Below are 16,878 nucleotides of genomic sequence, written 5' to 3' on the forward strand. Positions count from 1 at the left end.
AACAGAAAGTCGACATGTCCATTACAATACCATGTTCTTCAGATAGAGTGCCTGACATTGTTCAGAACTAAACACAAGCTAAGTCATTAACATGACCATGGCACAAGTTCATTACAAGAGACATCACAAAAGCCACATAGCTTCACAAAAGACATAACATTGAATTAGGCCCCAGATCCTCCAGCAGAAGTGTTCAGCCAGGCTTTTAGACTCCTCACAACACTGGGAGCAGGTGCAGCTTGAGCTTGCTTTTGCTTTTCCTTGGCTGGGGTCTTCTTTTTCTTTGGGGTCTTCTTTTTCTTGGGGGAAATCTTCTTATTTTTCTGAGATGGTCCAGCTATGTCCTCAGCAACCTGTCTCTTTCTACAATAAACACAAGGCAAAGAGTTTAATATTTTCAGATTAGTAGTCATTAGTAAAACATGAACTAAGACAGCTGTGTACCTCTTCTTTGGAGTGGCAGTTTCTCCATCTTCTCCAACAACTGGCATCTGGCAAGTCTTGGAGAAGTGACCAAATTCTTTGTACCTTCTGCATCTCCCTTTCTTTTTTGTTGCATTTTTCTCTAGACATCCCCGAATCATGACTTTCTTAGGCCTGCCTGCTGATCTACCTAGTAAAGGAGGGTACACTTTGAAGCCATGGTCCACAACTGGCCACTGGGATCTGTCTGGTAGTGCTTCAACTCTCCCTTCATATGTAGCTCTGAACCTTGCAACTGAGTAGTACTCATGCACATAATCCCCAATGTTCAGGACTCTGTTGGACAAAATCCATGCCAAGGCATGCCTACAGGGTTTGCCTGTCACTTGCCATTCTCTACATGAACATTTGTGGTTTTTCAGGTCCACAGAATGCCTTCTAGTGTTGTTCCACTTGTCAATTAGAGTCACTTCTGCTATGTCATCATCACTCCTGGATACCTTAACAACCTGCAGGTTCATGCTTATGGCATTAAGTTCCTTAATCACATTTGGCAATACTCCATCTTCCATCTATTCTCCTATCTTTCTCCTCAGATATCTCTTCTCCATGATCAATTCTCTCAACCCATCAACCAATTCATGAAGCAGCAAACCTTTTAGATGCCTTATCTGTGCATTGAAGCTCTCAGACACATTGTTTGTCAAGTAATCACACTTGCTTGCTTCTGAGAAACCACTTCTGTACCAAATCCTGGAGTGGAACTCCTCAAGATAATCTATAGCATCTGGAGCAACATTATATATTTTCTGCATATGCCACTTGAACAAGCCCTCAGTGTAGCTTCTAGCTGCTGGATACAAATGCTCAGTGAAAACATCACCTTGGTAGTACTTCATGAAGTTCCCATACAAATGCCTCATGCATTCTCTATACTCTGCTATTGGGAACACAGCACCAACTGCTGTCTCAAGTCCTTTATAGGCATCTGTACAAATGACCAGTCCCTCTGGGGTCCCAACAGCCCTCTACAACTGTTCCATAAACCAGGTCCAGTTCTCCTCTGTCTCTGAGTCAAAAACTGCATAAGCTAGGTGATACAACTAGTTGTGTCCATCCACTGCAGTTGTTGATGCCAACTGACCAGTGTATTTGCCATTCAATTTGGTGGCATCAACCCCTATGTATGGTCTGCAACCAGCTAAAAACCCATCTACACTTGGCTTCAATGCAACAAAAATCCTTCTGAACCTCATCTTCTTATTCTTCCTTTCTAAATTAATTTCAATTACACTACCAGGTGCACTAATCTCCATCTGTGCTTTCCAGTTGAACAAAAATTGGAAGCTCTCCTCATATTTACCATGAACTTGTTCTAAGGCAAGTTTCAAACCTGACCAAGCCTTTGAATACTTAAGCTTGATGCCATAATCTCCTTCCACCTTCTCTTTAGCATCCTTTGCACCTTTATTGGGGTTTTACTTCACCCATTCAGACAACCTATCAGCAACCCATCCCTGAGTTGTCTTCTTGCTCTCCCTAAGCTTGGTAGTTGGACAATTGTGCTCTGCAGGAAGAAATTTTATCTGCACAACCAATACAAACAGGTGTGAAATTGGAAGCATAACAAACTAAACAATTACATAACTAAATCAGACATGTACTTTACCTCAATTGTCTTCTTATCCCAAATGTGGGAAGCATGTATGCGCCATGGGCATCCCTGATGAGGACACTTGGCAATGAACCTGGTCTTATCTGTCTTGAGGTCAGTAAACTCAAAACCCCTCTGCACAACGTAATGCCTAGTTGCTTTCCTGAATCTCACAATATCAGGAAACAAGGCACCCTGCTCTATATTTGGCTGATCAGGATCATGAATCACATTCAACTCCTGTGGATCTGCATCATTGACCTCTGCCTCAAGAGGCACACCTCCTTCAGCAGCAGGCCCATTTTCATTAAATTGAGGACATGCATGTGCATGAGATGATTCAGGTTCTTGTGAACTAGGCTGTGATGGTGTAGGTGTGGGTTCAGCAGCAACATTTTCAGTGCCTGCTGCTGAAGATGGTGGCACAGGCATATAGATGTGCTCATCATCTACCCCAACATATTCCTCCTCATTGTCAAACAAATCTGTCTCTAGAGCATCTGCCTCCTCAGCTGCAGCACCTTCTGATCCTACCACCTTGGATGCAGATGCTCCCTTTTGGTTAGCAGGTGCCCCTTCATCAGGTAGCACCATACACAGTGGCTCTAGTTCTTCAGTTAGTACCACCTCAGCAATCTTGGAATTGTCAAGGATGGCTACTACCACATGGCAACACATTTCTACCTCATACATTTCAAACATGTCACGCAAGTGAAACTCTTCTATTAGTCTAATGTCCTCACCCAATTTCTTGTGAAAAAACCACACTGTAGCCGACTGGTTAGGTGCCCATTTTACTTCATTTTCCTGACATTTCATGAGCAAATCAAGTGAATAAGAGCCAATCTCGACATCCCACTTAATCACATGGCCCTTACAGTACACTTTCCTACCCATTGAATCGACTGTGAGAAACCCTTCCACCATAATCTCTAGCGAGAACAACTCACACATATAAAGAGGAGACAGAGAAACCCAACAACAAATCAACAACCTACAATTCACCCTTTGTCTAGTTAGGTTTGGGGAACAGATCTAGGCTTACCTGTTGTGCCTGCCGTTGCTGTCCACGCCGTCGACCTCCATCGGCGCCCCCAGTAGGGGAGGTTCCGTCGAGGGGGGGCTCGCCATCCGCATCAAGTCGCCTGCATCGGACTTCCTTGGAGGTCTTCCGCCGCCGTTGCTCCGCCGCCGCCGCCGGTCTAGAGTTCGTCGGGTCGAAGAGGGGAGGGGCGAGTGTTCCAGTGAGGACTGACCGGCTCAGCTGAGCCAACCATGGCCATATCATTTGGGGAACGGCTCCGCTGGTTTGGCTCGGCTCGTCGTCTCGGCTTGGCTTGAGCTGCCAAAGCAGTAGAATACGTCGCGTACGGTCTGCATGTGGGCCCAAAGCCGCGTCAAGCGTACAAAATGGCACGAGCAGGGTAGAGATGAAATAGTAATGGCATGGTTCCAAATAGACGAATAGTAATAGTAGTTCTCTGAATTTGAAGAATTGTAATGACACGGATCGAATTAACCCAAAGGTTAAAGCATATGGGATTCAGAAATGAAATTTCATATGAAAATTATATTCAAATCGAATATCTAGATCAATGGTGTGCGCCCAACCAGTAAATTGGGCACAATTCATTCAAATGGCTACATACAGAGGGAAACATACTATCAGGATTGCCCTGTTCCTACTGAGGATAGAAACCAAACCAAAACAGTTCTTCTAAATGTCAATTCACAGAACTACTGACTGGGATGCTTCACCTGGAGCAGATCCTCAAGGACTAGGAGATGCAGACCCAGACACCGAGGACGATGAGCGCGGTGCCGAGCGCGGCCGGCGCGGGGCGCACGCGCTCGCCAAGAATTGCGGCAGCGACAGCCGTGGCGGCGAAGGTGACGGCGTTGGTGACGAGCACGGCGACGGAGATGGGAGCGGCACCGAGGAGCGCAAAGAAGGCCGTGGATGCGCACAGGTTGGCGGCGAACGGTGCCGAGTTCTGCCACGTTAGGAGGAGGGCCGCCCACTGCCGGAGGACGCTGCTGGATGGGGAGGCGCGGGCGCGGCGGTCCCAGACGAGCGCGCCCTGGCGCATGAGCGCGTTGGTCGCGCCCCACACCAGGCCCACGGCCACCATGCTCACCGCGTCGCCCCTGCCCCACACTTTGCGAGCGGAGTGGGTAGTGGCTGGATCTGGGCTTGGGAGGGAGTTAGGGTCAGGGAGGAGCTGGGCGCCAACGGAGACTGGCCGAGGAGGCCCTATTGAAGGGACACTAGTAGAACTGAAGCATTGGCCTTGTTTGTTTCATGCTAACAAATCTTAGAACACGCAAGCTAAAAAAAAAACTTACATGCATGGAGTACTAAATGAAGTCTATTTGCAAAATTTTTTTAGGAATGAGTATAACTTTTCGTGACGAATCTAATGACCATAATTAATCCATGATTTGCTATAGTGATGCTACAGTAACCATCCTCTAGTCACGCGGTTAAAGGCCTCATTAGATTCTTCAGGGTTCCTAGCACAGGGGTTCTGGAGTTAGTTTTGTAAACTGACTTTGTTTGACACCATAATTAGCGGTCAAAGTTGTTACAGTTCCTAGCATAGCACAAACCAAACAGGGCCATTATAGTTTCACTAAAACTTTCTAAAACTAGATATGTATATGTGCGTTGCTACCAGAAAAAAATATTAAAATAATAAAAAGAGCATCTTAGCAATATACTATTTGAGTAACATTAACATATACAAACTGGCACACCACAATGTAATAGAAAAATAAGAAATATCACATGTAATAAAATGTGTAAGTTTTCACGCCAAGTAAAAACTTGTGCTATTGTATGTATATGTTGAGATGGATCAAAATTTATTGCACGTAATAAAATGTGTAATATGTTGTGTTTATATGGGTTATGTACTTGTGTTGTTTTATTTTTATGGGTTGAAATTTTGGGCCGAAAAGTGGTCCACTTCTAAATTGGCCTAATTAATAAATGTGCCACGAATGAAAAGTCAACGTCTACGTCAGCATACAAGTCATCATGAGCACCTTGTCATTATCCATGTCATCAGCCATATTGGCATCCATGTTAGCATCCACGTCACTGACTATTCAATCCGTAATGAAGTTTGTGACGTTTATTTTTGTCACAAACATTGGGCCTTGGCTGGCTTGTGCGGGCTCAATGCCAATATTTGACAATTAAGAAACATTATTGATTGCTTCAATCTGTAACATTTTTTTGTTAAACCATCAATCGATTTAATCTGTGATGTTCAATCCATGACATTATCTGAAATCGTCACGGATACATCACATGTTCAATTCATGACGTTATCTGAAATCTGTGTACATAATTTTGTTCTATGAGTTGTCTTAATTTGTTCTAGATATATACATTGTTGTTCGGTGTGTTCATATAATTTCTTCGAAGTGCACACTTATTTTATTCTACGGGTGGATATAATTTATTATAGGTAAATATATTTTATAAAAGGTATACAGGTAAATATATTGTATGAAAGGTCTTCCAACCTAATAAAAATGGTTTAAAAAACTTGATAAAAATATAGTCAAGTGAGGTCTTGCTTTAATGATTTTGTTGTAAGAAACTCAGCAATATAATTTAAAATTTAATTTGGATGTTCTGTTTAAGATTTATTATTCTTTTAATTTCAAACATTATTTGCATGTGAATGTCATCAATTTTTATTTTTCTTCCATGTATATATAGGATTTGCATTGTCAACTGACCATTAAATGATTATTGATGGCCCACGCTGCTTCTTGGGTCCATGATCTAATATTAGCATGATGATTGAGCAGGCTGGATCACGTGTTTCAAACTAAAAACCGAAGAATGTGTTGCTTTCACCTTTCGGTGACTTATTACCCCCACTCTAAAGGTATTAAGTCCTATCATTGAGGTCCTTTAGCTCCCTCCTAAGGCAGGCCCCCTCCAACAGCCTTAGTGAAATCGCCGTGGTGGACATCCTTGACGAGCGCAACGATCCTGGCCGAGTCGTAACAATGGAAACCGTTGCCATCAATTATTCTTACCGGAGTTTTATGGTGTTTGAGAGTAAGGTGAGCCATCCGATGGCCCTGATCCAACTATCTAAGATTAAAATTACTCTAGTACAACAACCCATCGCAAATAATCTATCACCGTCGATTCAAACTGAACCGGCAGTGATGGGCAATCACCACCAGATCCCTTTGAAATTGGCGGTGATGCTCAACATCACTTCCTACAACCCGTTGGTGATAGTTTCGATCGGCATCACCACCTGTTTGTATTATGACCCGATGGTGATGCAATCAGCACCCTAATATATTTTCCTCTCCCTCCCCCAAGGAGTGGCAATGCTCCGGGCAGCGGCGGCCCCGTGCATGACGCTTCACAGAGCGGGGCGCAGAACAGCGCAGACCTCGGCGCACGGCGGCGGTTGTGGTGAGGAGCAGTGCATAGGGCCATGGTGGCGTGGTGCCTGAGCAGCGGTGGCACGGAGCATGATGACGATGGCACGGAGTAGCGGCGATGGCACGAGGAGCCTTTTTCCCCCTAAAGTCAACGAGAGCATCTTCTGACTTGAAGTCTAGCTCATCAAAAAATCTGCACTCCGCCGCCTTATCTGAAACCTCCAGCTTGCCTCCCAATTCCACATCCAAGCTCCGATCCATGGCGTCTCACGATCACCACCACCACCACCACCACCACTCCCACGACCACGATCACCACCACCATCACTCCCACGGGCGCGAGCGCGTGTGCCCTCACTCCTCTTGCACTATGCCGTTGTGTTCTCGTTTTCCGCACATCTGTTCTGACCTGACACAAGCTTGGTTTGCTTTTGCTGCGGTTTCAGGGACGGCGGTGGCAATGCAACGGGGGATCGTGGGTTGGGGAGGACGGTCGCATGTGGCACTCCCACGACGGCCTCGCGCCGCCCTCCCACGAGCCCATCTACTCCCCCGGCGACTTCACCAAAAGCGCGCCGCCGCTCGCCTCGCGCGCCTTCACCGGCCGCCTTCACCGTTGGAATTGGCGGCCCCGTCGGCACGGGGTAAGCTCGATTGTTTCCTACTACTTTCATTTACTCTTTCCAACTGCTGGTAGCCTGGAACACATAGTTCAGTGCGGTTATTTGGAGGCTGTGATGGAGACAAACGTATCTCCTCTACATTCGTGTCGAGGTTGCTTTGTAATCCCAAATTCCTCCTCTACACCCCTGCGATAAGCCGTTCGCTGCTGTTCACCTTTATTTAATGTAGATGCATAGTAGTATTTTTTAGGACTCTAATTGAGTTAAGAGTGTTATTTACACACTGAGGGGCTGTTTGGATTCAGGGCTAAACTTTAGTCCCTGTCACATCAATCTTACTATTTTGAAGTCTTAAATAAAGTCTATTTATAAAACTAATTGCAGAACCCTAGGCTAAACTGCGAAACGTTTCTAATCCCTAAAGTTTAGAAAACTATATTAATGTACATAGTAAAATATAGTATAACATTGAAACATATTTCATGACGAATCTAATGAAATTTATTTGATGCTGCAGATATAGGTGTATTTTTTAATTAAATTTAGTCAAAACTGAGGAAATTTGATTGAGGAAAAATTAAAATATCTTGCATTTTACAAAGGAGGGAGTAATTCTCGTTATAAAATGATTTGTATGAGGTTACCCTTTTGTTCCCCATAATGGTTATGTCTTGGATTAGTTTTGTACCCAATAGACATGGATTTGAAAACGTACCGGGGGTCTTCCTCAACCAAACCCTTATATGACTTAATCCACCTAACAAGCGTATGATGTGAAGGAAGGTGACATCATCATTTTGTTTTATGCCTTTGCTTCAATCTGATAGAATAAATCCAAAGGTTCTTTTTTCTATGGTAAATCCAAAGGTTCTAGTCCAACGGCCCATCTCTCTGAAGTCACAACCGCAGCTGTGGGGCCCAGGACCGGCCCATCTCTCTGAAGTTACAACCGCAGCTGACGGGCCCAGGACCGGCCCATCCTTCTAGCACGACTGCCCGTTTCTTCCTACCTCCCTCCAATTGCTTCCCCTCTCTCTTGAGAATACCAACTAGAATCCTAAAGTCAATGAGAGCATCTTCTGACTTGAAGTCTAGCTGATCAAAGAATCTGCACTGCGCCTCCTTATCCGAAACATCCAGCCTGCCTCCCAATTCCACCTCCAAGCTCCGATCCATGCTGTCTCACGATCACCACCACCACTTCCACGACCACGATCACCACCACCATCACTCCCACGGGTGCGAGCGCGTGTGCTCTCACTCCTCTTGCGCCGCACCACCGCGTTCTCATTTTCCACACATCTATTCGGACCTGACACAAGCTCGGTTTTGTTTTGCTGCGGTTTCAGGGACGGCGGTGGCAATGCAGCGGGGGGATCGTGGGTCGGGGTGGAGGTGGACGGTCGCGTATGGCACTCCCACGACAGCCTCGTGCCGCACTCCCATGAGCCCATCTACGCCCCCGGCGACTTCACTAAGCGCGCGCCGCCGCTCGCCTCGCGCGCCTTCACCGACCGCGCCTTCACCGTCGGAATTGGCGGCCCCGTCGGCACAGGGTAAGCTCGATTGTTTCCTACTACTTTCCTTTACTCTTTCCAACTGCTGGTAGCCTGGATCACATAGTTCAGTGCGGTTATTTGGAGGCTGTGATGGAGAGAAACACATCTCCTCTACATTCGTGTCGAGGTTGCTTTGTAATCCCAAATTCCTCCTCGCACCCCTGCGAATTTCAGCTTCATCTGGGATTTTGGTTTGTTTGGTATCGAGGAGTCTCGAGTCTCGACATCTTTGGGAATTGGGAGCTCCTGTCGATAAGGCGCTCGCTGCTATTCACCTTTATTTAATGTAGATGCATAGTAGTATTTTTTATGACTCTAATTTAGTTAAGAGTGTTATTTACACACCGCGGGGCTATTTGGATTCAGGGCTAAACTTTAGTCCCTGTCACGTCAATCTTACTATTTTGAAGTACTAAATAAAGTCTAATTATAAAACTAATTGTGGAACCCTGGGCTAAACTGCGAAACGTTTCTAATCTTGACCAAAGTTTAGAAAATTATATTAATGTACACAGTAAAATATATTATAACATTGAAACATATTTCATGATGAATCTAATGAAATTTATTTGATGCTGCTGATATTGGTGTATTTTTTTATATTAAATTTAGTCAAAACTGAGGAAATTTGATTGAGGAAAAATTAAAATATCTTGCATTTTAAAAGGAGGGAGTAATTCTCATTATAAAATGATTTGTATGAGGTTACCTGTAACACCCCAGGTGTTACTTTCATGCATTAGTCGCTAATCATCGCTTAAACATCATCCTTAGTGTTAATTAAGCTGGTTTTGTTTCATTTCAATCCTGGCTCAGCTTTAATCTTGATTTTTCTTCCAACTTTCACACTTAAATTAACTTTTATCCAACACCGAAGTTGCAGATCCTTCCTTCCTCTACAACTTTTGTTTTGGCCAAAATTGAAGTTCCAATATGAAATTTTTAGTTTTGGGCGCTCAAATACTAAACTCGTGTCAGTGCTGGAACGTGGCCGGCCAGACCGGAGAGGGCCACCGGTCTGACCGCCCATACCGACGACCGGCACAGCACCGACAACCTCCACTTCGATTCAGCGCGCCCCAACCCTCCTCGCCTCGTTCCGCACCTCCGCCGTCCCTCCCTGAGCCCAGCCGTGTCCTATCCTGGCCGAGTCGAACCCCCACCACCGGCCACCATTGCTGCTCTGCCAAAGCTTCGCCACTGACGTCGATTTCCCTCCCTCCAGTCACTTCCCCGCCTGATTCGAGACACAGTGAGCACCCTTCACCTCCTTTGTTGCTTCTCCGCCCCTCCCTACACCATCTCCCCGCCTCACCCATGTGCAGTATCGCTGCACCACCACGGCTACCATAGCCGGGCCGATCTGCACGCCGCCGACCACCTGGGGCAGGCCAGCAGTCGTGCGGGGCCCCCACTGGGCCGCGCTGGTGCTGCCTGTGCCCACCCCGTCGCCGGAAATCTCACCGGCGGCGAACTCTCACCAGCCCAAGCAGCGTCGTCGCCCCTGTTTCACCCAGGGCCGGTCTGACCGGTTGCAACCACCGGTCAGGCCGGTTGGCATGGGGTTTTTATGTTTTTTTTCCTTTTTGTTTAGTTTGGCTGAAATGTTGTAAATTGCTTAGAAAATAGCAGAAAAATGATAAAAATGTAAAAATAGTTTTGATAGCTTCATCTTTTTATGCTCTATATGATAGAACCATGGAATGTGCTGTTTTGACAAGTTTGCTGTGCAGTTTTATTTATGCTAGATAAATGCTTTTATAGCTTGTTAAATGCATAAATGAAGTTAGGAGCATGATAAAAATATAAAATCAGTTGATTTAGCTTTGTTCTCACATGTAGTACATAGGAAAGATATTTAACCTTCTGTTTGTTTAATGCTTTGTGCTATATTGATTTAATCATGTTTAATGCTTGATTAAGCTTGTCTATTTAATATCTGCAGGTAGGTTTGTCTAAAAATTATGAAATTTATGCAGTAGCCTAATATTGGCATGTATGATTCACTGTAAAAGTTTCAAGTCCATAAGCTATGTGCATGTTTGTAGACCTTAATTGCTCATCTTGTCTTGCTAAGGCCAAAATAAATGCTTTCTGTTATAAATAAATGTTGATAGTTTTTTGTTGCATGCTTTATCAATAGGTTACCATGCTTTTAAAATTATGTTACTAAATCATGGTTACATGTTAAGTTTTTACATTTGTTTAGTTCCTAGCTATAGTCTTCCGTGTTATGTTGTTGTTAACTAAATCCTTGCTGCATGTACCTTTTCAGCAATTGATTGGTTTCAGTTTAACTTCCATGTTCTTGCATTAGGATCAGAATATGGTTCACTTGGAAATAATTTGGTTCTATTTGCTTGATTAGTTAAATAAAGTCTATAGTTAATCCTTCTTGCTTTATAATGTTGCTTGGCTTTTCTATACAAGTATAGTAATACTTTTTGGAAGTGAAAAACTTTATTTTTTTTATAACCTGCTAATTGTGTGATGCTATTGGTAACCAAAAGCCTTGCAATAGAATTGACTGGAATTAAATTGTGTACCATGTTTGATGTGGTTGCTATCTCTATGCTAGACTTGTGTGATGTTTAATTAACCCTCATTCATATGGTTGTTCATGCCATGAATAGTGCCCTTGTGTTTGTCTTGCTTGCCCTTTTTGATGCATCATCCATACATTCATACATCAGCATTGTTGCATCTCATTTAGGTATGCTAGATGTACAATGCGCCGACATGAAGCTTGTGATGATGGAACCTAACCACAAGATGGTGTTTGGTGGACATATCTTGAAAATTGATGGATCCCGGTGTACATGACCAAAGGAAGATGCTCGCCAAGCGAGTATCATCTAACCAACACTAACTTAGTGTTACTCCCAGGCAAGCTCTGGAGCATAACCCTTACATTCAGTATTCGATGTTTATCTAAGTATTTGTGCATTTATGTTTATAGGAGTTGTATGAAAGCCTCGTTTGCATGTTTTTCCATAGGTACCTATGAGTCTCTATTAGTGTGCAGGTCGTTAGTACTGCAATGCTTAATTAGGATTCGGTAAAAGTCGGGTGATTCCTGTCACTCGCGAGTTATAGGTCCTTGTTACTAATGGCAAATGAACCAATGAGGAAAGAGAAATGGAGACCGGGCGGAAATGAGTTTGATTATGGATATGAAGTGAAGGGAAAGTAAATCTCCGCCTGTGTCGGTTGAGGACCGTACCGTTGTTGGCACATTGATTGAGGCTTGAACAGTACTAACAACATGCCGGAAGTAGGAGGCAGTCAAAACCGGTAAGATAACTACCTAAATTGCAACGACACTTTGAATCACGACCTGCTACTCTGGGAGTGGTATGATGGCGGGTGTTGGATTGTATGTCGCCTCCGGGTTCTCTGGGAATTCGCCGTGAGGGGCCCTTCACCCGGGTTTTGGCAGGCGTGATTCAGATGTCGGGGTGATGATGGGAATAGTTGACGTGTGTGGCCCGACGGGGTTGCATGTGTCGTGTGAGTTAGGTCCACCATATAAGGTTAAATCGGATCGATTCGCCGTCTCTCTCGGTTAGGAGAACCTTGATCTCTCTGTCACATCGTAGTAAAGTTTTGAATTGCGAGTGGAAAGTTGAGAAAATGTGGTATGACTATGGTACTCGAAAAAGATAATGTGATCAACCGTGTGTGTTCTAGTTGTTCAGGCAAATCTAGCTATTACTTGTTAAGCTAAATGGAGCTAAAATATTGAAAGTAAGGATCCAGTATTAGTAGCTTTTCAGCAAAAGAACTCTAGAGCCAAAAGCTTGCATGTTTAGGAGTCGGCTAAGTATATACCATAGTTGGGTAAGTCTGACTGAGTATTAGTATACTCAGGGTTTGTTGTTACCCTATTTCAGGTGTAGCTGCTGCTGGTTGGAGCTAGCTAGGATTCACATTGGCGGGCTCAATGTGACATCCTCACGTCTTTGTAGTTACCGTTGTTTCTAAACTGAACTTCTATTTAAATTCTGCTGCATGTTGAACTCTGATAGTTTTATTTTAAACTAAATTTGCAAAGTGCTACATTGTAATTAAATTTGAGAACCTCTATGTGCTTGTAATCATTTGTGCTCGTAATTTTTCGATCCTTGATCACCGTAATTTATCGGGCTTGAACCGACAGACTGCCGAGTTACACCGTTTTAAGTGCATGATAACTGGATTAATCATTAAGATGATAGTTAGCGCACTTAAGCCTGTTTAATTTAGGCGGTTCTGTTATATTACCCCCTTTGTTCTGCATAATGGTTATGTCTTGGATTAGTTCTGTACCCAATAGACATGGATTTGAAAAAGTACCCGGGGTCTTCCTCAACCAAATGCTTATATGACTTAAAGTAGCTAACAAGTGTATGATGTGAATGAAGGTGACATCATCATTTTGTTTTATGCCTTTGCTTCAATCTGATCGAATAAATCCAAAGGTTCTTTTTTTCTATGGTAAATCCAAAGGTTCTAGTCCAACGGCCCATCTCTCTGAAGTCACAACTGTAGCTATGGGGCCCAGGACCGGCCCATCTCTCTGAAGTTACAACCGCAGCTGCGGGGCCTAGGACCGGCCCATCCTGCCAGCACGAAGGCCCGTTTCTTCCTACATCCCTCCAATTGATTCCCCTCTCTCTTGAGAATCCCAACTAGAATCCTAAAGTCAATGAGAGCATCTTCTGACTTGAAGTCTAGCTCATCAAAGAATCTGTGCTCTGCCTCCTTATCCGAAACCACTAGCCTGCCTCCCAATTCCACCTCCAAGCTCCGATCCAGTGCATTCCAAAGCTCTGCGTAAATCGTCTAGATGTTCGTGATTCCCTCTTGATTTTACTACAACATCATCAATATAAATTTCCACAATTGTCCCGATGAGTTCATGGAAAATATAATTCATGGCTCTCTGATACGTGGCACCAGCATTCTTCAACCCAAAAGTCATTATGATCCATTCAAACAAGCCGACGTGCCCAGGACACCTGAACGCAGTTTTATGAATATCTTCTTCTGCCATGAATATCTGATTATATCTTGCATTACCATCATATCGGCTATTGGCATTGGATAACCATCCATTGGCGTAGCTTTATTGAGATCCCTGAAATCAATGCAAATCCATAGCTTTCCATTTTTCTTGTACACAGGAACCACATTAGATATCCACTCAGCCTATCTACACTGCCTGATGAACATGGCTTCGAGAAAACGTGTCGCGCACCCTGCTGGAATGGCCGATATCCTAGTTTTATAAGTAACCGATGCTCAACAATAGATCAATCTAAACCAGGCATCTCATAATACTCCCAAGCAAAACAATCTTTCTATTCTCTTAATAATTTTATCAACTCTTGTTTATACTCAGGATCTAAATTAGCACTAATAAAGGTCGGCCTTGGTCTATCACCATCTCCTAAATCAATCTCTTCCAATGCATCGGCCGATGTAAACCCCTGCCCCAGCTTGCCTTCATCTTCGATGAACTCCTCCAATAGGAACTCTCTGAGGCACCGACTACTTGGATCGGTTCAACTTCGTAATCGGCTACCTTCAAAAAATATGTCTCCCATGTTTGACTTGAGAGACACTTCACCTTTTCGTAGCTCCATGTTTGAGCTTCAGCCGATGCTATACTAAACGACGAATCAGCAGAAACCACCTCAATAGTTCCGCCGATCCATTGTACAAGACATTGATGCATCGTAGACGATATACAACAGTTGGCATGAATCCAATCCCGTCCTTAGACTATATGAACCTTTGCCATTAATAACAAAGAAAGAGGTAGGGAGAGTCTTACTGCCGATGGTCAAGTCGACGCATAATGCCCCCAGAGCTGGAGACACGACTCCTTCGAAGTCCTTGAGCATCATGTCCATCTTCGTCAGGTCTTCAGTGCTTTCTCCCAGCTTGCGCAGCATAGCATATGGCATTATGTTAACTACTGCACCTCCATCAACCAGCATCTTCGTGATTGGTTTGCCATCAACAAACCCCTTCATGAATAAAGCCTTCAGATGCTGATGATTATTATCTTCCGGCTTTTCAAATGTAGCCAGAACAGGTTCCAAAGCAAGCTGAGCCATTGCTTCTTCTAACCCTGGTTCTTCATCACTATCAGTCGGAGCCATGAACTCCACCGGCAATATGAAGATCATATTAATATCTGCAGCCGACGAACTAGGATCTTGTTCATCGTCGGCTTTGGGCTTAACACGCCACACTTGAGACTTGACTTCCTTCTTGCTGAAGGTTTATTCCTGTTCTTCCTCCAGGATCTCCAGGACACCAACGAGGCTGCTTTGTGCGATGATGAAATGGTTCCCTTTCAAGATCCCTTCGCATTGGCTGATCATCAAGCATCCTATCATCGGCCACTTGCTCCAACCGATTCTGTGTAGGAATTCTTCCTCCTCTTGGATCACACAACATTGTCTTGCTATTGGCGGTCACTAACGACCCATTTTGACCGTCAACTATCGTGCAAAAGTCGAGCATCAGAAGGAATAAATGTTAGCATAGGATGATTATTTGATGAATTCCACAGATTCTGGTCTGAGAATGTGTACACGTGAATTTGGGCCAAAACTGCAGGTAATGAGCATATTATCCAAGGCATAAATTCCTGGGCCAAGCACAAGCAAGCCCAAAGGCCAAAGGGGCCCACTTGGCAGCTGCACATGAGAGGGAAACTCAGCCCACATGCGTGACACGTCATCGATCTAAAGCAATTCCACCTCGACCAATCAGACGCGAGCAAGAAGATCCATGGACCCACCAGGGCATGCAACCGACATAGTTTCACGCCAAGTCACCAAGAACCGACCTAAGGGCCCACTCATCAGTCACGTGTCCAAAATTGGGGGCGAAAGGCGGTGGCCAGAGGTCGGCCGACCAAGAGGTCGCCCGACCTAGCACTAGGCCATCTCGCCTCCAGCTTCCACGTGTCACTTCCCTATTGGCTCTAGAAGGCGGTTTGAGGAGGATTGGCTGCATTCCCGGGGTGGCTCCCTCCTATAAATACAAGGGGAGGGGGTGAGAATGAGACAACACACACAACACATCACTCAGCACCAAGAGTAGAGCCTCTCAAGCTTGTGTTTAGTGTAGGAGAGACGAGTAGAGGTACTCAGGAGGGGCGCCGGTAACGACGCTCTTCTCCAAATTGTACCTCTACGAGAGTGAGGGAGATAGTCGGGGGATGTGGCGGGCTTGTCGGCGCTCTTCTCCGCTTGTACCTCGACGGATGCTTATTCGGTTGTAAGTGTTCGAGACTTTCTTTGCTTATTTAGAATTAGAGTTTAGATCGCAAGTTATCATCTCTGCCTTATATTAGTTGATGTGTATGCTAGCGAGTAGCATTTGACTCTAGAGTTGGGCTCCGGATAGAAAAGGATAACCCTGTACGCCTCTAGAGTTAGTAGGGAAAGACGTAGACGTGGTGTCTAGGCTGGACTATACCACTCAGTTGTCTGATAGTCCCACGGTTTGTAGGGGTAGCCGGCAGGTGGTGACAGCCCTGTTCGAGCCTTTTAGTAATCCTCCATGTTCAGATATTGGATAGAGCACATATTGGAACTATCAGCTTGTATAAGCCGGTCGATACCTTTAGCTCGAAGTATAATGGCGACGTGATCTCTTCTTCTAAACATAGATTCTAGATCTTAGAAAGTCCTCTCTTTCCTATCCTCCTACACCAGTGTGTGTATCCTTGGATAGCCTGAACCCGTAGGTATTGTACTCACGTTCCCTAGTGGATACGATACCCTGTAATACTCTTGGGTGAAAGCTACAGCGGTATCCGTGCGCTTGCAGATTTTATTCGTGACGTTACAAAATACCAACAAGCTTTCTGGCGTCGTTGCCAGGGAACGGCAGCTACATTATCTTCGGACTCAGTCGCCCTCGTATCTTTTTCATTTTTTTCCTTCTACCTTTACCCCCGCTACCCATGGAGCACCTATCCCTTCCACAGCTCTCTACCCCAATGGGCGAGTTCTCTGAGCCATCACCATCTTTCTCATCTGACCATGAACTCGACCCTGGCTTTAAAGCCTTGGTTCGGAAGCGACCCTTCTCGGGAGAAATTCATGAAGATCCCTATGAGCAATTGCAAGAATTCGAGGAACTGTGTTTGGGTCTAGTAATCCAAGGCATGACACAGGAAGCCTTGCGGTGG

General features: G+C 44.7%; 1 protein-coding gene across 1 annotated transcript; it reads right to left on the reverse strand.

The window, feature by feature from the left end:
• Positions 1-3,839: 3,839 nt before the first annotated feature.
• On the reverse strand, positions 3,840-6,760 carry LOC120639857. Its single transcript, XM_039915789.1, has 2 exons — positions 6,508-6,760; positions 3,840-4,331 (listed from the first exon to the last, which is right to left on the reverse strand). Exons 1-2 carry the CDS (start codon positions 6,758-6,760, stop codon positions 3,856-3,858), a joined length of 729 nt encoding a protein of 242 aa, XP_039771723.1. The 3' UTR covers positions 3,840-3,855.
• Positions 6,761-16,878: the final 10,118 nt, after the last annotated feature.

The sequence above is a fragment of the Panicum virgatum genome, chromosome 7K (assembly GCF_016808335.1).
Source record: "Panicum virgatum strain AP13 chromosome 7K, P.virgatum_v5, whole genome shotgun sequence".
Classification (NCBI taxonomy): Eukaryota; Viridiplantae; Streptophyta; class Magnoliopsida; order Poales; family Poaceae; genus Panicum; species Panicum virgatum.